This window comes from Moschus berezovskii, chromosome 22 (assembly GCF_049115385.1).
Source record: "Moschus berezovskii isolate FMDL1 chromosome 22, NW_MosBer_1.0, whole genome shotgun sequence".
Classification (NCBI taxonomy): Eukaryota; Metazoa; Chordata; class Mammalia; order Artiodactyla; family Moschidae; genus Moschus; species Moschus berezovskii.
Genome location: NC_142481.1, coordinates 16,342,438 through 16,370,265, shown reverse-complemented (window position 1 = coordinate 16,370,265; position 27,828 = coordinate 16,342,438). Strand labels below are relative to the sequence as shown.

The 27,828-nt window shown below is 39.5% G+C and overlaps 1 protein-coding gene and 1 non-coding gene across 5 annotated transcripts; both read left to right on the top strand.

The window, feature by feature from the left end:
• The first annotated feature begins 1,328 nt into the window (after window positions 1-1,328).
• Window positions 1,329-25,894, top strand: LOC129546089 (uncharacterized). Of its 4 annotated transcripts, none has more exons than XM_055410856.2 (5): window positions 1,329-1,364; window positions 4,398-4,482; window positions 8,622-8,748; window positions 13,496-13,591; window positions 21,952-25,894. In XM_055410856.2, the coding sequence occupies exons 2-5, from the start codon at window positions 4,474-4,476 to the stop codon at window positions 23,316-23,318; spliced, it is 1,599 nt and encodes a 532-aa protein (XP_055266831.1). In that variant the 5' UTR covers window positions 1,329-1,364; window positions 4,398-4,473; the 3' UTR covers window positions 23,319-25,894. The 4 variants fall into 4 exon arrangements, with proteins under 4 accessions (XP_055266831.1, XP_055266829.1, XP_088687002.1 ...); XM_055410854.2 differs by having other exon boundaries at window positions 13,493-13,591; XM_088830876.1 differs by lacking the exons at window positions 1,329-1,364; window positions 4,398-4,482 and adding an exon at window positions 5,695-5,763 and having other exon boundaries at window positions 13,493-13,591.
• LOC129547401 (U6 spliceosomal RNA) lies at window positions 14,069-14,175 on the top strand. The gene has a single exon (XR_008684075.2). It is a non-coding gene; the product is annotated as a U6 spliceosomal RNA (small nuclear RNA).
• Window positions 25,895-27,828: the final 1,934 nt, after the last annotated feature.

Genomic DNA, 27,828 nt, shown 5'->3' with positions numbered 1-27,828 from the left:
GTCGTGTCTGACTCTTCACGACCCTGTGGGCTGTAGCCCACAAGATTCCCCGGTCCATGGGATTTCCCAGGCAAGAATACTGGAGTGGGTTGCCATCCTTTCCTCCAGGGGATCTTCCTGACCCAGGGATCCAATCCGAGTCTCTTAACATCTCCTGCATTGGCATGTGGGTTCTTTACCACCATCACAACCTGGCAAGCCCAGAGTGACTACTAAATTAAAACAGATATCAAGACAAGAGACAGAGAAATGTTTCATAATAGAAGAGTCAATTCATTAGGAAGACACACAATCATAAATGTGCATATACTGTACTAACAGTTTTAAAACATTGTTACATGAAGCAAAAACAAAATGAACTAAAGATAGAGACAAATCCACTACCATAATTTTCATTTATCTCCTACCCCATATATATTTAACTGTTAAAAAAAGTGAAATTTAAGATAAGCCTAGATATTTTCAGATGTTTCCTGAAGGTTTTTGAGAGATGAAAAACTCTTCTATCTATGAACCAATACATAAAAATTTTAAGACTAGGATGCTGCTGCAGTGTGGTCCCCAGCAGGCTTATCCAGTTTCTTTCCTGAATGAACTCAGCACAGGACAAATTCAATTATTACTCATCGGAGGACACCCTTCCTAATGTTTACTTTTCAGACCTCTTCGTCAGGAAAACAATCATAAATATATGTACTTAACAGGGCTTGAAAATACTTGAAGCAAAACCTGGTGGTACTAATAGAAATAGACACCCTATCTCAGTAATTACTAGAACTAGAATTTTTTTTTTAATCAGTATGGACAAAGAATATCTAAATGACAATATCAACCACCTTAACCTAGTAGGCTTTTATAGAATTATACCTTCACAAGTGTAGGAGGGAAAGAGGGAAAAAAACTAAAGAGAGGAGGAAGCGGGGGAGGGAAAGAGCTAGAGCGCGAGCAACCTCTGTGTGTCCAGATTATGCTAAGAGTTTGGGGATGTTGAGACTTGATGTACCTACGTCCTGCTTGGGTATATATAGAGAGCACCTGCCCTATGTCTAGTACATGTATTAGGTGCTGCTAGTGCCAAGACGTCTCTCTAAACCGCAGTAGCAGTTCCGCAGACACCTCAAACCCAAGCTGGCAGCGGGCGCCTCATTCATCCCCATGCAGCCTCGAAGCTGGTGCCGCTTCAGCTGAATCCCAAGCCGGGAGGTCCACAGCGAGCTCCCGCCCTGCCCACTCGCGCCCGCGCTTGCGCATCCCACGCAGCCCGTTAAGGCGAGGACCAGGCCCTCCCTACCCGGGACTACATTTCCCACATGCCTCTGCGCCTAGTTTCCTTCCGGCTTCCTTGCTGGTTTCGGCTCGGAGAGGTGAGTTGGTCTCGTGCACTGAGGAAATGGGCGCGGGGGCGGCGCGGGGGCGGCGCGGTCTCTGTGTGCACCCGGCTGCAGTGACTGTGTAGTTTGTGACGCTGCCCGGACACTGGGTGCTCTGATGCGTCCTCTGTCCTCCTGCTTCAGGGCCTCGCAGATGCAGCGGCCCAGAATGGCTTCGAGTTAGATTTACGAACCCCACAGTGAAGGCCTGTAACAAAAAGACGCAGAAGAACAACAGCTCTCAGAACCACAGCTTAACCAGAGCTCCCTCCCAAGGCAGCGCTGTTGAACTCGGAGACAGCTTCCAGCCCTTGGCCATTGTACTCTAGCCATTCTCTCCGATGCCGGGAAGGCACAGCGTCACCCCAGGCTCCCTCTTATTTCCATCGGGTAGCGTGTGTGATGGATGGTGGGAGCGAGGGTCGTAGCGGGGGTGTGTCCTTAGTCTGGCCTGGCTGAGCTCGGGAAAAAGGCTCACTGCGTCGATTCCTGTCACCGTCCCCCAATCTTTAGAAAGGAGGAAATTTATATGATGTTTCCTCTTTGTTCCATGAAGTGTAATTTTAATTTTTTTTCTAGACCCGGGGATATTTGCTTCTGTGAGAGAAGTGAAAAATCGGTCAGACTAAGACAAAAAGCAATCCTGCCGTTAATCTGGTTGAGAGACAAAAGACAGAAAACCAACTACACAGTTAATAGAAAACGTTACTACTGCACAGGTCACGCAGCAGTTGTAAAATGCCATAAAGACTCCCCTTTTTTGAGAGCTTATAGCTTTCTTACCAGTGTTGCTCCAGACCTGCCTTGCTGTTTTTATTTCGGGGGATACCCGCTTGCTAAATTACCCTCACTTCACTAATAGCACTCAACCTCCAGTTAGTCCCTGCCTATCTTGTTCTCTCACTTCAGTAGCATCATTCCAGAATGGTTCCCCACAGCCTCAGAATCCTTCAACTGGAGCACAACTGCTTACAGAGGGGCTTTTCTTATCCCTCTTCTCTGTCACATTTCAACGAATTTCCTCCCTCTCTTGAGTTAGTCCTATTTTGTTGGACTCTGGAGGCTTATTCCAGGTAGTCTTTAGCTGGTTAGGCTTTAACTAACCAGCTGAAATATCCTACCCATTGGCCTAGTATTTTGTTCTTCCTTCCCCGTGAATGATGGAGAGGATGAGGGTAGTACCCTGACTCCTACCAAGGGTAGCCTCTCCTCTCCATTGGCTCTCTGATGAACACTTGGCAGTCATTTAATTCCGCCTGTGAGCTGCTGCTTTCTAATAATTTAAATAATCTGCAGGTCATACAGGGAGGCTAACTGCATAGCATTATTTTAGGCTGTCATTTATTGAGAAGATTACAGTTTAGTTGGAATCATACCCTAGGTGTCCTTGATCTTTTTCTCTGCCCTGAGGTCAAAAGCAGGAAAAGATAGGAGAATGTTTGATTGGTAACAAAGTCTTAGCTTTTCAGGCCTTTAGGAGTTTCAAGATGACAGATTCTTAACAGAGAAATCTGTGTTAACAAGAGAAGGGAAATATTAGTAGGAATGAAGGAAAACAGTATAGAAATTTGACCAGTGATTTGAAGTTTTTGACAGCATGTGTGTGTTTCAGATCACATATTTATGTGATCTTATGAAAGGGAGTTTAGTATAGTGGCAATAGTATGAGTTATGGACCTGAATTACCTGGATTCTAATCCTAACTTGCCACTTAAAACGGTGAAGTTGGGGCAGTTCATCTCTTTGCACCACTATTCCTTCATCTGTAAAAGGAGGATAGTAATAGAACCTACTGCATAGGATTGCTATGAATAGGTGAATTAATATATGTAAAGTCCTCAGATAATGCTTGACACATAAAGGCTCAATAGATTTAGTTGTTATTATTAAATTATAATTCCATGTTTTTCCTCATCACCCAGATCCAAAAATTATGAGGATTTTGCCACGTGTGCTTCATCCATCCTCATACTGTCTGTCCTTTTGTAAATTATTGTTAATCAAAAGGAATTGCCTACCAACCTGAAGTTTTGACATTTATTAGCATTATGAGGGGCTGAGAAGCTCACAGTTTTTGTGGAAGAATAAAGAAAGAGTAGAAGAGAATTTTCTTTAATAATTGTTGAAAGAAGTATATAGTATTCTTCATTTTCAGTGATATAGTTGACTTTTATTAAATGATTATTTGCAACTTTAGTGTATATATATGTAGAGTATTATTTAATACTCATAACAGTGCTTTGGGATAGAATCTATAGTTATCACCATTTTTTATAGGAGGAATCTAAGGCTGCAAAGTAACATGTCTAAGGTAACACAGTTTGATAACTATGAGAGCTGAGATTTATATCCTGGAAGTTTGACAGCAAAGCCTATGTTAGTAATTACAACAGTGTACCAAATCTCATCATTATGTATACTTAAATCTTTCCCACTTTACTTAGTAATCCATCATCAGTAGTAGTAATGCGTAGTCAATCGTGTCCAATTCTGCGACCCCATGGACTACAGCCTACCAGGCTCCTCCGTCCGTGGGATTTTCCAGGCAAGAGTACTGGAGTGGGGTGCCATCGCCTTCTCCGCATGAGACTGCTATCGGTGCCTAAAAGACATCAGTCAGAGACTTTCTTTCTTTTCTAGGTAGTATTCTTAACACATGGGCTTCACAGGTGTCTTGGTGGTGAATCTGCCTGCCAAGAAGAAGCAAGTTTGATCCCTGGGTTGGGGAAATCCCCTGGAATAGGAAATGGCAATCCCACTCCAGTATTCTTGCCTGGGAAATCCCTTGGATGGAGGAGCCTGGCAGGCTAAGGTCCATGGAGTCACAGAGAGTGGGATGAGACAGCATGCACACATCAAAGCTTGGATTTCTTGAGACTCCCTGTGCTGTCCTCCAGTTTGAATATGAGAGCAGTGAGGAGTATTTTGGAAGCAGGAATGGAAGAGGAAAACTCATAAAACTAACATAAGTCATTTGGGGGAGCTCTGAGGCACCTCTGGTTTTATTGCTGCTTTGTCTTCTTCCAGATCTGGCTTATCTGAACTCTGCAGATCTCTAATAGAAATCTTGAAAAGGACTGACCAGTGCTTGCAGTTCGAAACAATGGCCCATGTAAGTTGATGTTTCTTCTTCCTTTTTGAAATATTGCCTATTTCTAGACCATGTATACATACTCATTCCTTATTCTAAAACTTCTGTTTAATGGAACTCCATTCAATAATCTACTCTAGTCCCTCTCATTCCTGTGAGAATTGGCAACAAATAGCCCAGTGTCCCCTCTGTGTGCCCTTCTCTTTTTTTCCACTAATGTGGAACATCTTCTGTCAAGAGCCATGAGGGAGCAGAAGTAAATTGCCTTAAGAAAAAAGCAGCTAATTTCTGCCGAATGTGCCCCCGTTAACATTTTTTATCTTAGGTTTTTATTTTAATACCTAAACTTCAACGAAAGCCTGCTTCTCTGAAAACAGTGATTTTTGGTCTGGTTCTATATGGAAACAATTTACATCCCCAGGGACTTCCTTGGTGGTCCAGTGGTTAAGACTGTGCACTTCTAACTACAGGGGCTGCTACTGCTAAGTCACTTAGCAGTGTCCGACTCTGTGTGAACCCATAGACGGCAGCCCACCAGGCTCCCCTGTCCCTGGGATTCTCCAGGCAAGAACACTGGAGTGGGTTGCCATTTCCTTCTCCAGTGTGTGAAAGTGAAAAGTGAAAGTGAAGTCGCTCAGTCAGGTCTGACCCTTAGCGACCCCATGGACTGCAGCCTACCAGGCTCCTCTGTCCATGGGATTTTCTAGGCAAGAGTACTGGAGTGGCTTGCCATTGCCTTCTCATGGGTTCAATTCCTGGTTGGGGAAATAAGATCCCACATGCCATGTGGCATGGCCAAAAACAAACAAACAGCAACAAAAATTTACATCCCCAGTACAGAATTTAACATCTTTTAAAAGTTTTTTAAAACTTTTTATTGATGCAAAACATACATAGAGAATAGTGCTCAAATCCTAAGTGTGCAGCTAAATGAATTTTCATAAATTGAGTATATCTGTTGTATGAGCCCTCAGGAGAAGAAAGAATGTTCTTGGTATTCAGATACCCCCCTTTCAGTTACTTTCTACCCACCCTGTCCAAATGTAACCGTGACTTTGAATACCCTATAATAATTTTGCTTATTTTGAGGACTTTATGTAAGTGAAATCATATAGTTCAATGTAACTTTTTTAATTTAAAAAACAGAAAACTATATACAGGAAGTCTTGTTGTATTCCAAATACAATTGCTGAACCATCAGAACCATCTGCAGATGTTTTGAAATGCTTGCAAATATCATCAAAGGAGATGTGTATAATTGGTGTTGCTGGCAGAAGGGGAGGCATAAGAGCATTGTACAGAGTATGAGTCATTCCTCTGTTATGTTCTTATTAGAAACGCACTTTCATGGTGCATTTCCCATGCAGCTCCTGTTTTTGTCATTTTGTAAAATGAGTTCCTGAAAAGTTGGAAAAGTATTGAAGAAAAGTGTGGAGAAACAAAGCAAGTGAGAAAAAAAAATTGGTAAAAGAAATAACAAAGCCAAAAGAAAATACGAAAGCCAAAGATATCATATGTGCATGACCCATGTGTACTGGAGTTCTGTCCTGGGGGAAATGTGAAGCTGGTGGGAGGGTTGGAATTAATGTATAATGCAATATAATTCTTTGCTTTAAAACGGTAGGAAAATAGGCACTCACCCAAAATGGTAGGAAAATTATGTAGTGTTAGAATGTCTTGATTTTCAGCAATGGATTATTGATACTAAGTGGGAGATCCCTCTTTGAACTTTCCTTGAAAATCTTGTGGTTTGATGAAAGAGAGAATTTGGTCTTATTTGACTGCTGATACGGAAAACGCCAAATTTTTCCACAAACCTGAGTTTTTTAAATATGTGATGAGATTTTGTGTTGGTAGAAATATTAGTGCATTGAAATATTATGGTATGTAAAGAGTCGGACACGACTGAGCAACTGAACCGAACTGAAGGCTTTGTAGAGGGTGGAAGAGGTAGGGATTTGATTGAGGCCTCATTTTGTGAGGCTTAAAATTTCATATGCTGCCTTGATATCTTGTCAAGGCTCCAGAGACCTAACTTAGAGTTTCCCTGCTCTCCCCAGATGGGGCCCCCATTTACCTGGCTAGATCCTCTGTTCGCCAGACCAGCTGAATCTCTCCTGGTCCTTAACCTAGTTTCATTTCCTGGGCTGTGAGTATATGTGACTAATAAACTGCCGTCAGTCACATCTATCAGGTGTCAGATATTCAGTCATCTCATACTGTTTAGGATCCCTCCCTCACGAGCGGGTTGAGTAGGAGGTGATCAGAACTGAACAGCAAATAGGTCAAGAATTATCTCCAGGAAACCCTGAGAGAAGAATACTAGGAGCAGAGTCCATAGTACAGTTTTACCAGATGTGCTGGTTTCAAGCAGGGTTTCTCAATTTTGGAACTACAGTTGATCTTTGAACAGTGCAGGGATTGGGGGTGCTGACCCTCTGGGCAGTTGAAAATCTGGCCCTCTGTGTATGCCATCCCTCCATATCTGGAATTCCTCATTATCTGCAGTTCCACATCCATAGATTCAGTGAACCTAGAATTGCATCATACTGTAGTATTTATGACTGAGAAAAATACACATAGAACTGGTACCATGCATTTCAAACCTTGTTGTTCAAGTGTCAACTGTACTAATATTTTGAGCCAGAGAATCGTTTACTCTGGCGGAGTGTCCTCTGCATTGTTGGATGTCTAACAGTATCCATATTAGACATTTATTAGATGCTTCTAACACTCACACCCCCTCTCCCCAGTTGTGCCAATCAGAATTGTCCCCGGACGTGGCCAGATGTCTTCTTGGAAGTAAAATCCCTCCTCATTGATAATCATGATCCAGAGTGCTATTTTTAACACTTGGGGCTTCCCTGGTGGCTAAGACGGTAAAGAATCTGCAATGCAGGAGACTCAGGTTTAATCTGGGTCTCCCTGGGTCGGGAAGATCCCGTGGAGGAGGAAATAGCAACCCACTCCAGTATTCTTGCCTGGGAAATACCGTGGACAGAGGAGCCTGGTGAATCTGTGGGGATTGCAAAGAATCGGACATGACTGAGCGACTAAACACGCACACACTCTCTAACTCAGAAATGAGGAAAGGTGTTCATTGAGGGATGATGAATGATAAAGAGCTAAGAAGATCATACAGATGCAGAAATAATGTGTCATTTATCCATATAACTCAGTTGCTCAGTCCTGTCTGACTCTTTGCGACCCCATGGACTGTAGCCCGCCAGGTTCCTCTGTTGATGAGTGTAAGTAATAGTGTAGAATGTGAGGGTTGAGGAAGATTTTTGAGATTGTATTGAATCCAGTAATCTAAAGAGAGCGAAAAAAGATTGAATTTAATGCATTCGAAATGTGGACTGCCATGTAGCAAATTTTTAAAAATATACCAAAGAATTGGTCATAATAGGCAAAGTGCTTATAATAAAATCTGACTTTATGATGAACTTGAGTCATTTTCTTAGAGATTTTGTAGTACATTTGGGAGAAACTTTTATCAATATTTTTTCATTATCAGTGAAGGGAAAAGAAGATAGAAGATCTTATACTTCTTAAGAATTTGTGGTGGAGAAACAGCTTGCTGAAGGCTTGTGCACTGTTCATTTCATTGGGACTTCTTTTGGTTAATTTATTCCTTTCCAGGTATTTTTGGGTAAAAATTTAATCTTATCTGCAGTCACAGGACAGTTCATAACATGTAGCACTGTATTTCGGTGATGCTAATTTTCTTACTGTTTCATTCACATGGCATAAATTTGCTTGCTCTGGGCTTCCTCTGGTGGGCCAGTGGTTAAGAATCCACCTGCCAATGCAAGGGACATGGGTTTGATCCCCGGTCTGGGAAGATGTCACAGGGCATCTGGACAACTAAGCCCATGTGCCACAACTACCGAGCCTGCAAGCCCTAGAATATGTGCCGTGCAACAAGAGAAGCCACTGCAATGAGAAGCCCGTGCACAACTAGAGAGTAATCACTGTAACTAGAGAAAGCCAGCGCACAGCAATGAAGACCTAGCAAAACCAGAAATAAATAACAAATAAATAAATGTGCTTGCTCTGTGCTCCCTCCCTCTCTGCAATGCAATCATTGATCCCCTCTCTATTTATAAAAAATGTTTCATGTATTTTCACAAGTAATACATGAATTTTATTTTTTTCAGGGTTCAGTGACTTTCAGAGATGTGGCCATTGACTTCTCACAGGAAGAATGGGAATTCTTGGACTCAGCACAGAGGGACTTATATAGGGATGTGATGTGGGAGAATTACAGCAACTTCATCTCACTAGGTAAGGCAGTTTATCTCAAATTATACTGACTTTCTCTCCTGTCAATTTGAGGACTGTGTTTTGAGAAACTAGATAAAATTTTTCTCTCTGTTCCAAAGGAGTGGTTTAAGCTTTGTTAGGTTGGAAATAGGGCCCTCCTTTTAACATTTGTCTTTCTCAGGCTCAGCAGGCTAGGTCCTTCAGACTTTCTTCAGGCTCTGTTTGTTGTTTCCATGTTTCCTTAGTACACAAAGGCTGGGTTTGAATTCTGGATTTTTTTTTTTTTTCGACAGAAACATTGTCTAATAAACCGGAATTCACTATGTATTTGAGCTAAGACTTGATGAAGCTCCTTTCTAATCCACCTGTGAAGAGAATACCTAGACACAGGGATTCTGAATCTCTTTAAAAATTAGAGGAGCCCATAGAATTTACATAGTAGGAGATGAATCCACATAGTTCATCTAAAACTCAAGTAAATGCATTCTATTTTGTATAACAGACATATTCAGTTCTACTTGCTTTGTGGTTGAAGGTTAAAATCTAAGAACTTTACATTTACTCTTAAACAAATATCCTAGTAAGTATCTGAGGATGTCTCAGGAAGCCTCTTATTATTCTTTCAACCAATTGATAACAATAGAAATCAACCACTAATATACACATGTATTATGTGTATATATCGGAGAAGGCAATGGCAGGCCACTCCAGTACTCTTGCCTAGAAAATCCCATGGATGGAGGAGCCTGGTAGGCTGCAGTCCGTGGGGTCGCTACGAGTCAGACATGACCGAGTGACTTCACTTTCACACATTGGAGAAGGAAATGGCAACCCACTCCAGTGTTCTTGCCTGGAGAATCCCAGGGACGGGGGAGCCTGGTGGGCTTCCGTCTGTGGGGTCACACAGAGTCGGACACGACTGAAGTGACTTAGCAGCAGCAGCAGCAGCATGTGTATATATAACAGGCTTCCCTGGTAGCTCAGATGGTAAGGAATCTGCCTGCAGTGCAGGAGATCTAGGTTCAGTCCCTGGGTCGGGAAGATCCACTGAAGAAAGGAATGACTACCCACTCCAGTATTCTTGCCCAAAGAATTCCATGGATGGAGGAGCCATGGACTGGCAGGCTACAGTCCATAGGGTCACACAGAGTTGGACACGACTGAGTGACTAACACTTTCACTTTAATATATATAAATGCATAAATTTGTACTTATGTACTATTCTGAACATTGTATATTACTAATTAATCCTCACAACAACTCTATGAGAAATGTACTGTTATTATCCTTATTTCAGATGAGAAAATTTAGGCACAAAAGGTTAATAATTTGCTGAGGCAACATAGCAACAAAGGCAGGATGAACCTGTACTATCTGGATCCATATTTTGTGTTCTTAGCTATGAAATAAGACTGCCTCTCAGCAGAGCTTGTATGAGTTTAAATTATTTTAAAGCCTGTTCTTAACTTTCTGGTGTCTGTTCTTAGTGGTCCTGAGGTTACCCTAGTGTGAGTGTTCTTCAACTTTCTAGCATTTCTTTGTGCTTCAGTTCAATTCAGTTCAGTTCAGTCGCTCAGTCGTGTCCGACTCTCCGCGACCCCATGAATCACAGCACGGCAGGCCTCCCTGTCCATCACCAACTCCCGGAGTTCACTCAAACTCATTTCCACAGAGTCGGTGATGCCATCCAGCCATCTCATTTTCTGTCGTCCCCTTCTCTTCCCGCCCCCAACCTTTCCTAGCATCACAGTCTTTTCCAGTGAGTTAACTCGTTGCATGAAGTGGCCAAAGTATTGCAGTTTCAGCTTTAGCATCAGTCCTTCAAATGAACACCCAGGATCGATCTCCCTTAGAATGGACTGGTTGGATCTCCTTGCAGTACAAGGGACTCTCAAGATTCTTCTCCAACACCACAGTTCAAAAGCATCAATTCTTTGGCACTCAGCTTTTTTCACAGTCCAACTCTCACATCCATACATGACCATGGGAAAAACCATAGCCTTGACTAGACGGACCTTTGTTGGCAAAGTAATGTCTCTGCTTTTTAATATACTATCAAGGTTGGTCATAACTTTCCTTCCAAGGAGTAAGCGTCTTTTAATTTCATGGCTGCAGTCAGCATCCGCAGTGATTTTGGAACCCAAAAAAATAAAGTCTGACACTGTTTCCACTGTTTTTCCATCTATTTCCCTTGAAGTGATGGGACCAGATGCCATGATCTTTGTTTTCTGAATGTTGAGCTTCAAGCCAACCTTTTCACTCTCCTCTTTCACTTTCATCAAGAGGCTTCTTAGTTCCTCTTCACTTTCTGCCATAAGGGTAGTGTCATCTGCATATCTGAGGTTATTGATATTTTTCCCAGCAATCTTGATTCCAGCCTGTGCTTCTTCCAGCCCAGCGTTCCTCATGATGTACTCTGCATATAAGTTAAATAAGCAAGGTGACAATATACAGCCTTGACGCACTCCTTTTCCTATTTGGAACCAGTCTGTTGTTCCATGTACAGTTCTGACTGTTACTTCCTGACCTGCATACGGGTTTCTCAAGAGACAGGTCAGGTGGTCTGGTATTCACATCTCTTCAGAATTTTCCAAAGTTTATTGTGATCCACACAGTCAAAGGCTTTGGCATAGTCAATGAAGCAGAAATAGATGCTCTTCTGGAACTCTCTTGCTTTCTCCATGATCCAGCGGATGTTGGCAATTTGATCTCTGGTGCCTCTGCCTTTTCTAAAACCTGCTTAAACATCTGGGAGTTCACGGTTCACATATTGCTGAAGCCTGGCTTGGAGAATTTTGAGCATGACTTTACTAGCATGTGAGATGAGTGCAATTGTGCGGTAGTTAGAGCATTCTTTGGCATTGCCTTTCTTTGGGATTGGAATGAAGACTGACCTTTTCCAGTCCTGTGGCCACTGCTGAGTTTCCAAATTTGCTGGCATATTGAGTGCAGCACTTTCACAGCATCATCTTTCAAGATTTGAAATAGCTCAACTGGAATTCCATCACCTCCACTAGCTTTGTTCGTCGTGATGCTTTCTAAGGCCCACTTGACTTCACATTCCAAGATGTTTGGCTCTAGGTCAGTGATCACGTTATCGTGACTATCTTGGTCGTGAAGATCTTTTTTGTACAGTTCTTCTGTGTATTCTTGCCACCTCTTCTTAATATCTTCTGCTTCTGTTAGGTCCATACCATTTCTGTCCTTTATCAAGCCCATCTTTGCATGAAATGTTCCCTTGGAATCTCTAATTTTCTTGAAGAGATCTCTTGTTTTTCCTATTCTGTTATTTTCCTCTATTTCTTTGCATTGATCACTGAGGCAGACTTTCTAATCTCTCCTTGCTATTCTTTGGAACTCTGCATTCAGATGCTTATATCTTTCCTTTTCTCCTTTGCTTTTCGCTTCTCTTCTTTTCACAGCTATTTGTAAGGCCTCCTCAGACAGCCATTTTGCTTTTTTGCATTTCTTTTCCATGGGGATGGTCTTGGTCCCTGTCTCCTGTATAATGTCACAAACCTCCGTCCAGAGTTCATCAGGCACTCTATCTAGTCCCTTAAATCTATTTCTCACTTCCACTGTATAATCATAAGGGATTTGATTTAGGTCATATTTGAATGGTCTAGTGGTTTTCCCTACTTTCTTCAATTTAAGTCTGAATTTGGCAATAAGGAGTTCATGATCTGAGCCACAGTCAGCTCCTGGTCTTGTTTTTGCTAACTGTATACAGCTTCTCCATCTTTGGCTGCAAAGAATATAATCAATCTGATTTTGGTGTTGACCATCTGGTGATGTCCATGTGTAGAGTCTTCTCTTGTGTTGTTGGAAGAGGGTGTTTGCTATGACCAGTGTGTTCTCCTGACAAAACTCTATTAGCCTTTGCCCTGCTTCATTCCGTGCTCCATGGCCAAATTTGCCTGTTACTCCAGGTGTTCCTTGACTTCCTACTTTTGCATTCCAGTCCCCTTTAATGAAAAGGATATCTTTTTTGGGTGTTAGTTCTAAAAGGTCGTGTAGGTCTTCATAGAACCGTTCAACTTCGGCTTCTTCAGCGTTACTGGTTGGGGCGTAGGCCTGGATTACTGTAATATTGAATGGTTTGCCTTGGAAACAAACAGAAATCATTCTGTCGTTTTTAAGATTGCATCCAAGTACTGCATTTTGGACTCTTTTGTTGACCATGATGGCTACTCCATTTCTTCTAAGGGATTCCTGCCCACAGTAGTAGATATAATGGTCATCTCAGTTAAATTCACCCATTCCAGTCCATTTTAATTCACTGATTCCTAGAATGTCTATGTTCACTCTTGCCATCTCCTGTTTGACCACTTCCAATTTGCCTCGATTCATGGACCTAATATTCCAGGTTCCTATGCAATATTGCTCTTTACAGCACTGGACCTTGCTTCTGTCATCGGTCACATCCACAACTGGGTATTGGTTTTGCTTTTGCTCCATCCCTTTATTCCTTCTAGAGTTATTTCTCCACTGATCTCCAGTAGCATACTGGGCACCTACCGACCTGGGGAATTCCTCATTCAGTATCCTGAGTTTAAACTGTTTTAAAGCCTGTTCTTAACTATCTGGTGTCTGTTCTTAGTGGTCCTGAGGATACCCTAGTGTGAGTGTTCTTCAACTTCCTAGCATTTCTTTGTGCTTAGACTTTATAAAATACCATTTTGAACTACTAGTTTATTATAAATTTAACCAAATCTGAACCTCAGGACTTTGGGGTTTATAATTTCATGTCACATTATATTTTAAGCAGGACCTTCCGTGTCTAAGCCAGATGTGATTACCCTATTGGATGAAGGGAAGGAACCCTGGATGGTTGTGAGAGAAGGAACAGGAAGACATCACCATGGTGAGTGAGGGCTGAGTAGGCATGGGAAAATCATTACTGTAGGTAATAGCCAAGTATGTCAGGGTAGAGACATTCCCTTGAGATTTACAGATCACTCTTCAAAAGCCTGTAGAGGAAAGGCCTAAGACCTATGAATCAAATTAAAATCTTTAAACCTGGGCTAACAAGGGAATTTCCTACTGACCTTGATTACAACTCTCTAATTCTTGCATCATATTTCTCTCCCACTTCAAAGAAAAAAGCTGTTTTCAGTAGAAGGAAAACAAATGATAATATAAGAGTTAAAATCAACAGAATAGAAAAAAAAGAATTAGAGAAACTTAACAGAGCTTAGAGTTGATTTCTCGATAAGATCAAAAAAATTAATAAACATCAACTTAACTAATCAAGAGAAAAAGAGAGACAACATAAATTACTATTACCAGGAAAGAAAGAGAGGTTTTCGCTTAACGTATTATATCTGTTAAAAGAATAAGAGTGCTCACTTCAGCAGCACATACACTCAAATTGAAACAATACAGAGAAGATTAACATGGCCCCTGTGCAGGGATGACTTGTAAATTCATGACATGTTCCATATTAAAAAAAGAGCGAATGTCATGTATAACTTTATGTCAGTAAATTTGACAACTTAAATGGAAAAATTCCTTGAAAAATACAAACTCACCAGATCTGACACAAGAGTAAAAAGAAAATATTCATAATCTCATATCTACTAAAGTAATTAAGTTCATTATCAGAAGTCTTTCCAGAAAGAAAATGCTGGACCCACATAGTTTCCCTGGTGAATTCTATTAAATATTTAAGGAAGTAATAGTACAGTATTACACGTATTCCTTCAGAAAAAGAACTCCTTCCAACTCATTTTATGAGACTACTTTAATTCTTACACTATGTTCATGAAGGATGTAAGTTTATAATTCCGCCCCCCTCTTGGTAATTGCTGTCCTTCTTAAACATAGATGTAAACTGCTTAACAAAATATCAGAAAATTAAATCCAGCAATATATAGAAATGATGACTAAATAGGGTTTACCCCAGGAAATTATGCTTGGTTTAACATTTAAAAATTAATCAGTGTAATTTACCATATTAACAGAAATGTGAGAAATCATTTGATTATCTCCATGATTGTAAAAATAGCATATGACAAAATTCAATATCCATTCATGATAAAAACTCTCAGGAAACTAGAAATCGAAGGGAGCTTCCTCAGTGTAATAAAGGGCATCTGCTGAAAAAATACTGCATCGTTAACTTTATCATCCTTGATTGAAGATTTCCCTCCTAAGACTGAACAAGGCAAGGATGCCCAGTCTCCCTGTATCTGCTGCTAAGTCACTTCAGTCGTGCCCGACTCTGTGTGACCCCATAGACGGAGGCCCACAAGGCTCCCCCATCCCTGGGATTCTCCAGGCAAGAACACTGGAGTGGGTTGCCATTTCCTTCTCCAATGTGTGAAAGTGAAAAGTGAAAGTGAAGTCGTTCAGTCATGCCCGACCCCTAGCGACCCCACAGACTGCAACCCACCAGGCTCCTCCATCCATGGGATTTTCTAGGCAATAGTACTGGAGTGGCTTGCCATTGCCTTCTCCGCTCCCTGTATCTACTTAACATTAAATTGAAGATCCGAGCATTGCAATAAGGCAAGAAAAAGAAATAAGAGATACAAAGATCAAAAAGGAAGAAGTAAAACTATTTGGACATGGTATAATAATATACTTAGAAAATCCTAAGGAATCAAAACAACATCTACTCAAACTAGTAAGTGAAGACCACAGTATACAGTTAAGCTACAAAAATCAGTTTTTTTTTATATATGAAAAAAATTAGAAAATTAAAGTTAAGTCAATTAAGAAAAATTAAATTAAGTCCGTTTACAATAGGGTCAGAAAACAAAATCCTAAGGAATAAATTTGACAAAATGTGCAAAACCTCTACAATAAAAGCCATGGAACATTGCCAAGGTGATCCGATGAATAGGAAGATACCATTTTGGGGATGGAAACTCTGTTATGAAAATGGTCAATTGTATAGATGCAACACAATTCCAGGCACAATCCTAGGAACCTTTTTTTTTATTTTTTAGATACTGACAAACTGATTCTAAAATTTATATGGAAGAGCAGTGGACTTCGCATGTCTAAAACAATCTCAAAAAAGGAAGAGCATGTTATGGAACTTAGACTACATGACTTCAATATACTTTGAGATATATTATAAAACTAAATTAATCAAGACATTGTGGTATTGGCTAAGGATCAACAAACAGAACAGATACCCTAGATGTAGACCTCACATGCACTTAGAACTGTCATTTATTTACTGACAAAGCTGTCCAAGCCTTCCAATGGTAAAGGAAAGTATTTCAACAAATGATACTGGAATAATTGGGGAAAAAATCTTGACCTCATACCACAATTAATTTGAGATAGATTTTAGACCTAAATATAAAAACTAAATGTTAAAAAATCTTAAAAGTCAAATATAAAAAATAAAATAAAAATTTTAAAACTAGATATACATTTTATATGCAAAAAATATAAAAGCAAAATGTAAATTGGCTTCTCAGGTGGTGCTAGTGGCAAAGAACCTGCCTGCCAGTGCAGAAGACTTAAGACACAGGTTCGATCCCTGGCTTGGGACAATCCTCTGGAGGACGGCATGGCAACCCACTCCAGTATTCTTGCCTGGAGAATCCCATGGTCAGAGGAGCCTGGCGGGCTACAGTCCATAGGGTTGCAGAGTCAACATGACTGAAGCGACTTAGCATGCATGCAAAGCTTTAAGAGGAAAACATAGGGGAATGACTTGATATTAGGGAAAAGTTTCTTAGGAGAAAGTAGTAGCCATAAAAATTAAAATTGATGTCATAATTTATCCAAATAAAAAATTTTATCTCATCAAAATATACCAATAAAAAATAAATAAGCAAGTCATAGATTGAGAGAAAATAGTAGTAAAACAAAGGACCAACATCCAGTAGATACATTACAACTCAACACTATAATGATAGACAACTCAATTAAAAATGGGTAAAAAGTACATCCATACCATGGAATAACACTCAGCAACAAAAAGGAATATATTCTTAATACATGTGATAATTTGGATGAACCTGGAAGAAATTATGTTGAATGAAAAAAATAATCATGAAAGGTTATACCATATGACTCTAATTAATATTTATGAAATAATAAAATTATAGAGATGGAAATTGGATTAGTGGTTAGCTGGGGTTAGGAATGTAGGGAGGGGAAAAGATGGTTGAAGCTACAAAGGAATAAAACATTGTGGTTATGATACAGTAGAGTCTTGATTGTGGTGAGTGTTAGGCAAGGCTATGTGTTATGTTATGTGTTAGTGGCTCAGTCGTGTCCATCTTTTTGTGACCCCACAGACTGTAGCTTACCAGGCTTCTCTGTCCATGGGATTCTCCAGGCAAGAATAGTGGAGTGGATTGCCATTCCCTTCTCCAGAGAATCTTCCTGACCCAGGGATTGAACCCTGGTCTCCTGCATTGCAGGCAGATTCTTTACTGTTTGAGCTATAGGGAAGTCCTCAGGCAAGGCTATCAGTTCAGTTCAGTTTAGTCGCTCAATCATGTCTGACTCTTTGCGACCCCATGAATTGCAGCATGCCAGGCCTCCCTGTCCGTCACCAACTCCCGGAGTCCACCCAAAAGCAGGTCCATTGAGTCCGTGATGCCATCCAACCATCTCATCCTCTGCCGTCCCCTTTTTCTCCTGCCCTCAATCTTTCCCAGCATCAGGGTCTTTTCCAATGAGTCATCTCTTCGCATCAGGTGGCCAAAGGATTGGAGTTTCAGCTTTAGCATCAGCCCTTCCAATGAATACCCAGGACTGAGCTCCTTTAGGATGGACTGGTTGGACCTCCTTGCAGTCCAAGGGACTCTTCAAGAGTCTTCTCCAACACCACAGTTCAAAAGCATCAATTCTTCCGTACTCAGCTTTCTTTATAGTACAACTCTCACATCCATACATGACCACTGGAAAAACCATATCTTTGACTAGACGGACCTTTGTTGACAAAGTAATGTCTCTGATTTTTAATATGCTGTCTAGATTGACCATAATTTTCCTTCCAAGGAGTAAGTGTCTTTTAATTTCATGGCTGCAATCAACATCTGCAGTGATTTTGGAGCCCAGAAAAATAAAGTCTGACACTGTTTCCACCGTTTCCCCATCTATTTGCCATGAAGTGATGGGACCTGATGCCATGATCTTAGTTTTCTGAATGTTGAGCTTTAAGCCAACTTTTTCACTCTCCTCTTTGACTTTCATCAAGAGGCTCTTTAGTTCTTCTTCACTTTCTGCCATAAGGGTGGTGTCATCTGCATATCTGAGATTATTGGTATTTCTCCTGGCAGTCTTGATTCCAGCTTGTGCTTCCTCCAGCCCAGCGTTTCTCATGATATACTCTGCATATAAGGCTATACATTTGGTAAAATTGCATAGACCTGTATACAAACACATACATGAGGGCATGTATAACTAATGAAATCTACATCAGCCCTATGGATTATTCCAAGGGTAATTTCTTGGTTTGAATATTGTACTATAGTTTGTAAGATGTTCACATTGAGAGGGAGGGTGAATGGGTCGTGAGACTTCCCTGTAGTTTTCTTTGCAGCATCCTGTAAATCTGCAGTTATTTCAAAACAAAAAGTAAATGAAAATGTCCTGTTGGAGTGATAGGTAAAAGATTTGAGCCAAGAGAGGAGCTACTCTCTTTCTTGATTAATAACTATAATGCATCATGATCTAAACCTGTACTAGGCACCTCTTGCTGCCATAACAAAATACCATAGAATAGGTGACTTAAACAATAGAAATGTATTTTCCTACAATTCTGGTGGCCAGAAGTTCGAGGTTAGCATTTTGGGGCCTGATGAGGGCTCTCTTCCTGGCTTGCAGGTGGCCCCATTCTCACACTGTCTTCACATGATGAAGAGAGAAAGATCTCTCTCTTCCTCCTGTAAGGCCACCAGTGCTGTCCTGTCCTATTCTGTCCACCAGTCCTGTGAATTAGGATTCCACCCTTATTACTTCATTTAACCTTAATTGCTTCCTAAAAGCACTGTCTCCAAATATAGGCACATTGGATATTTAGGGCTTAAGTATATTTTGGAGGGACAAAATTCAGTCCATAGCAATGTCTATATAGGGTCCAGTTTCTTTCCAGTCTAACTAATATACATACACCTGCTTGCCTAAAAATATGTTCATTTATTCAGTAATACTTGCATGCCCAATCTGAACCAAGCACTGTGCTACACACCAGTGGAACAGTTGTGAGCAAGAGTGGTAGTTCCCAGCAGTCTTCTTGTTTACATTTTAATAAGAGTAAGGACATTAAGTTAACAAGTAAATGAATAGTATTATGTAGTGACAAGTGTTATTAAGAAAAGTAAGGAGAACAGGAGATAGAAATTGGGAGGTGTAGACAGATTTTTGGGCGGTTGGGGCTTTTTGAAGAGGTGATTTTTGAGTGGAGACATGAAAAAAGAGCTCAGACTATTTGAATATCTAAAGCAAGAAGCAAGAACAGTCATAATGAAACAGTAAGTGCAGAGACCTGGGGTCAGAGGGCAAAGACTTTGATGTTTGAGGAACAGCAAAAAGGCCAGCATGCAGATTTTTCTTATCATCCTTACCTTTTTTCTAGATGATCTTACTTGCAAAGCAGAAATAGAAACACAGCAGTGTAGAGAACAAACTTGTGGCTACCGAGGGGGAAGTTCAGATAGAATGACTTGGGAGATTGGGACTGACATATGTACACTATTGATACTATTATAAAGTAGACAAATAATGATAACCTACTGTATATCACAGGGAACTCTACTCAGTGCTCTGTGATAACCTAAAGAGGAAGGAAATCCAAAAGAGACAGGATATATGTAAACATATAGCTGATTCACATTGCTGTACAGCAGAAACTAATACACTATAAAGCAACTATACTCCAATCAAAATTTTAAAAAGAAGAAGAGGAGGAAGGCCAGGATTATTATTCAAAAGGTAAGTGAGAAGTAGAGTAACAAGATGAAGTTAGAAAGTTAGGCAAGGGCTAGGTCATGTAAAATTTGTGTATCATAAGGGAAGTCATTGTGATAGAAAGCCGTTGGAGATTTCTAAGCAGGGGAATGCCATGAGCTGATTTGTCTTATACTTATCACTCTATAGAGAATAGATCAAATAGGGGCAAGATGAATAGTAGGAAGACCAATTAGGAGGCTATTTTGTTTGTCCCAGTGTAATATGGTAGTGGCTTTGATTTGAATGTTACTGGTGGGAGATAAGCAGATGTTAGATTCATGGTGGGTTTGCCCAGAATATACTGCTGGGCTGCTCCTCGGTCTGAATCCTCCACACTTGAGGCTGCTCGCACAAGTGGATGTTTTCTTTACCCAGATTGAACTCCTCATACAGCCTCCTTCTCCCTATGTGGATAAGAAGCATCTTTATCTTTTAGTTGGTGCATTTTATCCATCTGCAATTAAGTAATTTTCTTATATGTGCTGTGCTTAGTTACTCAGTCATGTCCGACTCTTTGCAACCCCATGCACTGTTGCCGGGCAGGCCACTCCATGGACTGTTGGCCTGCCAGGCTCCTCTGTTCATGGGGATTCTCCAGGCAAGAATACTAGAGTGGGTTACCATTCCTTTCTCCAGGGGATCTTCCCGACCCAGGATTTGAACCCAGGTCTCCTGCATTGCAAGCGAATTCTTTACTGTCTGAGTCACCAGGGAAATATATAAACCTTATATACTTAGGTTTAAATCCACCTTCTTTTTTCTGTTTGTTCAGCATTCTCTTTTTTCCCTCTCATGCCTATTTTGGATTAATCAAAATATTTTAGCTTTTGCCTCTTGAGTGTGTTAGTTATACATACTTTAATTTTTAATAGTTGCTCTGGAGGTTAGCACATGCATTCTTCACTTACTGCACTGTACCTTAAATTAGTTCCTTTATATCTTTCTAAATATTGTAGAGACATTAGTAACATTTAAATTCTTTTTATGTATTCTCTACTTTTTCTACTGTTGTTAGGTATCTTAACTCTATATACATATAGATCCCCATAGAGTATTAATTTACATATTATTATTAATACTAATTTAGATTTACCTACACAGGTGCCTTTTACAGTGCTCCTTTTTCTTTTCTGCACTGTAGTGCTTCTGCTTAGAATCATTTTCTCTGTTCCTGAAGAACTTCCTTTAGTATTTCTTTTATTGTGCCTGTTGGCAATGAATTCTCTTAGGTTTTATTTGAAACTGTCTTTATTTTGTCTTCATTTTTAAAGGGTACAGAATTTCGTCTTCATTCTTTGAAGTACAGAACTCTGGATTGGCTGTTGTTTTCTCTTAGCAGCTGTCTTCTTGTTTTTCTGGCTTCTGTCATTTTCATTGAGCAGCAGTTTGTCAGTCATGTTGTAATTCTGTTGGAGGTATTGTTTTGGAGATATTTTTCCTGTTTTCCCCATAAACTCTAATATTTGGTGTGTAATTTTTCCAGAAGATAGGTTTTTTAGGTACTCATACGTGTTATTAGCAGGAATACAATGTCTTCTAGAGATGTCTAATCCATTCACTGGTAATAATGTTGAAAACTCAGCCTCTGCATGCTGGTGGTGAATCAAATATCAGAAACAGAGTTTTGGGTGAATAGAAAAGAATAGCCTTATTTCTTTGCCAGGCAAAGGGGGACACGGTGGACTTGTGCTTTAAAAATTATGCGTCCCAACCTGGGAGGAGTTGGTGAAAGTTTTATAGCAATAGTTCAAGATCAGGGTTAAAAGATCAGGGTGTGTGCAGGGCCTGTATTCCTTTCATTTAATCTGGCCTCTGGTGGTCTCCTGATGAGCTTCACTGGTTCCTTTAATCTGGCCTCAGGTGGTATCTTCATGAGCTTCTCAAGGTTATCAAATTGTCACTTTCTCTCTGGAACATCTTCCAGTTTCTGGGGGTTTTAGTTCTGCAGAAAAGCTCAAAGATACTGTTATGTGTATCCCTAGTGGTGGAACCGGGACTCTGACCCAAGGTTGCAGTACTATTTCTTGACTGCCCCTTTCTTGTTTCTGCATCCTCTCCCTTCCCTGATTAGCGCCTGTTCAAATTTTCCCTTTGGAATCTAGGGAAGGTCCATGGAGGCTGGAGTCTATTCTCTGCAAAGAAACAGGGGACACAGAAAGGCTTCCATACCCAGGAGCCCCGAAAGGTCCTACTTGGTTTCAGTAATAGGCATTATTTTAGGTGCTTTTTATTTCTGTATAGTTTTCTTTCTTCTGGAACAGGAAAACATTGTGTGTTTGCTTTCTTGTTTTCTTTCAGACTTGGAACCCAGATACAGTGCCAATATTTTATCTCCAGAAAAGGACATTTACGAAATATATTCATTCCAGTGGGAGATAATGGAAAGAATTAAAAGCTATAGCCTTCAGGACTCCATTTTTAGAAATGACTGGGAGTGCAAAAGCAAAATTGAGGGACAAAAGGAACCACAAGAGGGATATTTTAGGCAAGTGAAAATTGCTTCTGAAAAAATGACCACTTACAAAAAGCATAATCTTCTTGCTGAATATCAGAGAGTTCATAATGGAGAAAAGTTATATGAATGTAAGGAATGTAGGAAGACCTTTATTCGTCGCTCAACACTTAGTCAACACCTGAGAATTCATACTGGTGAGAAACCTTACAAATGTAAGGAATGTGGGCAGGCCTTTAGACAGCGCGCACACCTTATCCGGCATCACAAACTTCATACTGGTGAGAAACCCTATGAATGCAAGGAATGTGGGAAGGCCTTTACAGTCCTCCAAGAACTGACTCAGCATCAGAGACTTCATACTGGTGAAAAGCCCTATGAATGTAAGGAATGTGGAAAGGCCTTTAGAGTACATCAGCAACTTGCTCGACATCAGAGAATTCACACTGGCGAGAAGCCCTATGAATGTAAGGCATGTGGGAAGACCTTTAGGCAATGTACACACCTTACTCGACATCAGAGACTTCATACTTCCGAGAAGCTCTATGAATGTAAGGAATGTGGGAAAGCCTTCGTATGTGGTCCAGACCTTAGAATACATCAGAAAATACATTTTGGGGAGAAACCCTATGAATGTAAGGAATGTGGAAAGGCTTTTAGGATATGCCAGCAGCTTACTGTCCATCAGAGTATTCATACTGGCGAGAAACCCTATGAATGTAAGGAGTGTGGGAAGACTTTTAGATTAAGGCAACAGCTTGTTCGCCATCAGAGAATTCATACTCGTGAGAAACCCTATGAATGTATGGAGTGTTGGAAGACCTTTAGTAGTTACTCACAACTTATTTCCCATCAGAGCATTCATATTGGTGAGAGACCTTATGAATGTGAAGAATGTGGGAAGGCCTTTAGACTACTGTCACAACTTACTCAACACCAGAGTATTCATACTGGTGAGAAACCTTATGAATGTAAGGAATGCAGAAAACCTTTTAGACTGCTCTCACAACTTACTCAACATCAGAGTATTCATACTGGAGAGAAACCTTATGAATGTAAGGAATGTGGTAAAGCTTTTAGACTTTATTCTTTTCTTACTCAACACCAGAGAATTCATACTGGTGAGAAACCCTACAAATGTAAGGAATGTAAGAAGGCCTTTAGACAGCATTCACACCTTACTCAACATCAAAAAATTCATAATGTAATTTAATACAAGGCTTTCAAATGCACATTATGTTACAGAACATCAGAAAATTCATTTTTGAGAGAATTTGTTTGATGCTCCTCATTAAGCATAAAAAATTTCTATTACAGAAAAAAATGTTGCTTTAATGGTTGCTTCCACCACCGTTCAAGCATTGTCTTCAGCATATTCATATGAGAAAGTAATATAATGAATGCAGGAAAATCTTTAGCCTTATCTATCTGTTATCACCATTTCATCACTGTATTACCAGTGTATTATTGGATAGGTACTTAAGTTTCTGTGCCTCATTTTGCTCACTTGTAAAATGGTGATAGTAGTATCTATGAATATTAGCTATTTATTGCTGTATAATAAAATACCACAAACTTAGTAGCTTAAAATAATACACATTTATTATCTCAGTTTCTGCCGGTCAGGAGTCTAGGCATTAGTTGGGTCCTCTGCTTCAGGCCTCTCACAAGGCTAAAATCAAGGTTTCAACCATGTCTGAGTCTCATCTGAAGGTTCAACTGGGGAAGAGATCCACTTCTAACCTCACTTGGTTGTTGGCCAAATTAATTTCCTGAGGGCTGTTGTACTGAGGTCTTCAGATTCTAACTGGCTGTTGGCTGAAGGCTGACTTCAGTCATTTCCTTGCTACATGAGCCTCTTCAGCGTAACTGCTTGCTTCATTCATCAGAGAATGCAATCCAAGAAAACAGGAATCTGCTAGCATTGAAGAAGCTATCATCTTGTGTTTCTAATCATTGAAATGACATTATTTCATTACCTTTGCTACCTTTTATTGCTTGGAAGCAAGGAACTAGGCTGCCCTACACTCAAGGGAACGGGCTTATAGAAGAGTATGAATCCCAGGAGAAAGGGATTACTGGGGCCAATTCAGAGTCAGCCTGTGTATCATTGTGAGGATTGAGTAGTTAATACTTGGAAAAACATCAGCCATATAGCATGTTTTCTGTAAATATTATCTATAGTTGTTATTAACATCATTAGTGTTAGTGAATTCATATGAAAGGAAGATTCTATAGAAGTAATAAATGTAGAAATGCCTTCTGTCACTGCTCAGCACTTACTAAACTTAAGATTATTCTGGATAAAATCTAGGAGGTTATATTGAATGCGAGAAGTTCTTTGTCACTTGAGCTGCATCAGAAATTTCATGCTGAAAAAAAACCTGATGAATTTCATGAATATGAGGTTAAGAATATAGTGGTTGAAGAAGCAAAGAGATATATGAAATTATTTTCCCATAATAAATTACAAGGTAAATGTTTTATAGTATATTTTCTGACTACCACTCAATATTAATTAGAAACTGTCAAAAAGATGGCAAAAAAGAAACTAACCACTTGGAAATATAATTGTGTATGTGTGTGTGCACATGTGTGTGTATATGTTACTCTTGTAGAAAGAAAGAAAACATTCCATTACAACTAGTAAACTTTTTGATGCTCATAGTATCCCATCTTCAACCGGTTGGAGTTGGGTTTTTTGACATAACCCCAGTAGCAGTTTGATAGTTTACTTGGTTATGGCTGCCTAATTTGGTCAGCTTGGGAAGATGCTTGGGTACCAACTCATCATTCTGAAAACTAATAAATAAAGGGAAAAGTATTTATTTTGCTTATTCCATGTGAATCAAGTCTCAGGGTCACCCAAAGCTCATCAAATTTAATTTTTTTTAATTTAATAAATCTTTCCAGTAAATACAGAAAATAAAAGATATTTGGATTAGAAAAATCATTTTCTAGTTCCTAATTTAAAGAATGATGTCCAGAAAGTGATCTTCAAGGGATATTAAAACTATTTGGGGAAAGAGTTTATAGTGAGAACAGTATATAGGATTTATCAAGCTGACCATCTCTAAGCCCTTTGGTTGACTTTAATGTTTATAAAAGTGGAACTGTCAGACAGTATGCACCTCCTGGTATGATGCAGTTAGGAAGTACATGTCACTACCTATGAAGTTTTCTTGCCAAAATAATGAACAGAAGGAATCAAACTTTTAAATCAAAAAAATTTTTAAACCCAAGAATTTGAGAAATAGATGAACAAAGTAAATGATACCACAGGAAGCAGCCAAGCAGATCCTGAATGTATAAAATTCCCAAAGCAGTTCCCAAAATTGAGCTGATTTCTTCAACTATTGAGTGGCATGAGAAAAGAAGGGCACTGTTAACAGATTTTAAAAAAAGACTTGAGGCACATCAACTAAATTCAATATGTGGGCATTATTTGGACCCAGATTGAACAAAGTGCAAAAAGACATTTTGGAGACTGGGGAAAATATGGCCATGCAGTGAGTATTACATGATTTTTAGAAATACTAGTTTTGTTGTTTAGTTACTAAGTTGTATCCATGGACTGTAGCCCACCAGGCTCCTCTGTCCATGGGATTTCCCAGGCAAGAATACTGAAGTGAGTTGCCATTTCCTTTTCCAGGGATCTTCCTGAATTGGATCTTCCCAACCCAGGGATCGAACCTGAATCTCTCGGGTCTCCTGCATTGGCAGGTGGATTCTTTATCACTGGCGCCACCCAGGAAGCTTAATAATATCAATGTAGTTATTAAAAAATAAAAGATTTTATGATTAGAAATAAATATATTGGAAATGGTAAGATATCCAGATTTGTATTAAAATAGTCCAGCAAAAGAATAATAATTGGCAAAGAGAGCTAGAAAGTATCAATAGATTGGTAAAATGTTAATAATTACTGAAGTAGAATGGTTTATGGGGGGATTCATTGTTCTAATATTTTTACTTTTTTATGTGTTTGGAAGTTTCAATAATAAAATATTTAAAATCAAAACAAATTATACACTGCTTCAGTAATCATTGTTAATAAGATGCCTGCATATATGAACTTGTCAGATGTCACCAAAGTTCTATTCAGTGAGGAACTTATGCCCCTGAATGTATTAAGAAAATCTTGTTTGTAGACCTAGGCTTCATCTTCACTTTTCCACAGCCATCAAAGCTGGGCCTGTCACATGGATAAATGTGTTAAAAGTAAACCTTTATGTCAAGAAACCATAAAAAGAACAAAGTAAAACCAACAGAAGAGAAGCAAAGTAAAATTAAAATTAGAAATTAAGGGGTTAGATACTAGTAGACTTAATCCAATGTTAATGACTATATCTTGGCAAGTCTAATCAATGAAAAGAAAATGAAATATGAAACAGCATTAATGATGATAAAAGGGACATAACTACAGATTATCAAGAAATTTTTCTTTTAATTCTCAGGTAACACTATTTGTATGTACAATAGGTATTCCAATATATGTCAAAACATAGAGGGATTACATTTTCTTCTCTAAGAATGTTATCACAACTGACTGTGCTCTAGAACCCAAACAGACCAACAAATAAATGTGTGTGTATGAAGTTGCTGTTGAAGGAAAAAAATCTGATAGTTGCACAGGTGAAAGCCTTAAGAAACAGGTAATCCTTAATAGGATTTTAGCAATTAATTTTGCACAGGTAAAATAGTCCTGCTATAAAACTAGACGTGGATAACTCCCAAAGAGCAAAATCTAAACCAGCTTCATTTATGACAATTCTATTAATTCTAAATAGTTGTATTCAGAATTTATTACAAAATCAGTCTTCATTAATAGGTTAGTGTTTTGCCTTTTTCAAGCACAAAATATCTCCAGAAGGCCTGTGTTTAACCTAGCACAAGACCTTAACCCAACATTCTCCACAAGTTTGTTTCAGGGATACCAATCCATGAGGATATTTGAAAAAAAGGTATTGTGGGGAAAATCATGAATTGAACAAAGGATAAAATATCTATTTTGCGGGGGGAATCCAAGTACCTGTTACCAGCTTGTTAAAAGATGTATTCAAGATATATTTTCATTAACACAGTGTATCTCAAATTTACTTCGCTGTGCAATTCTCTCACTCCAAATATCCCGTAACACCTTTAGAGTGTGAACCATTCTGGTAGGTGTTAGCATAACCACAGTGAGTGTCTTGCAGGATGTCATTTCAGACGTTACGGTAAGTGAGTGTGTTGGGGAAGGGTGAGGAAGGAAACTTTTCTCCGCAGCTCACATCATACTCTGAAAGCAGCTTCCGGCTTGAATACTGGGCTAGTGCTTTTCTACAGAGTGGAAATGATTTCTGCCTGGTCCTTGGTAGTGTATGTATTAAACATGCTGAAATACTCTATTAAACAGTGATTAGGACATAAATGATTTTTCATTGTAATAAAAACGCTATATTAAATATCATTTTGTGTATTTCTTTATAGAGACAAGATTTTCTCAAAGGTGCATATCTAGAAGTGCTGTATAGACTTTGCTTCACATATTGCCAGATTGTTGCCCCATCCTTGAACCAATTTTGAATCCCTTCAGTTATTAAAGATGAGTGTCTGTATTTCCCTGATTACAAGCAAATTGAGCACATTTTTTCATATGTGTTTATTGATCAATCATATTTTCCTAAAAGTGGTTTTTATTCACGTACTTTCTCTGTTTCTTTTTGGGTTTTCTCATTGAT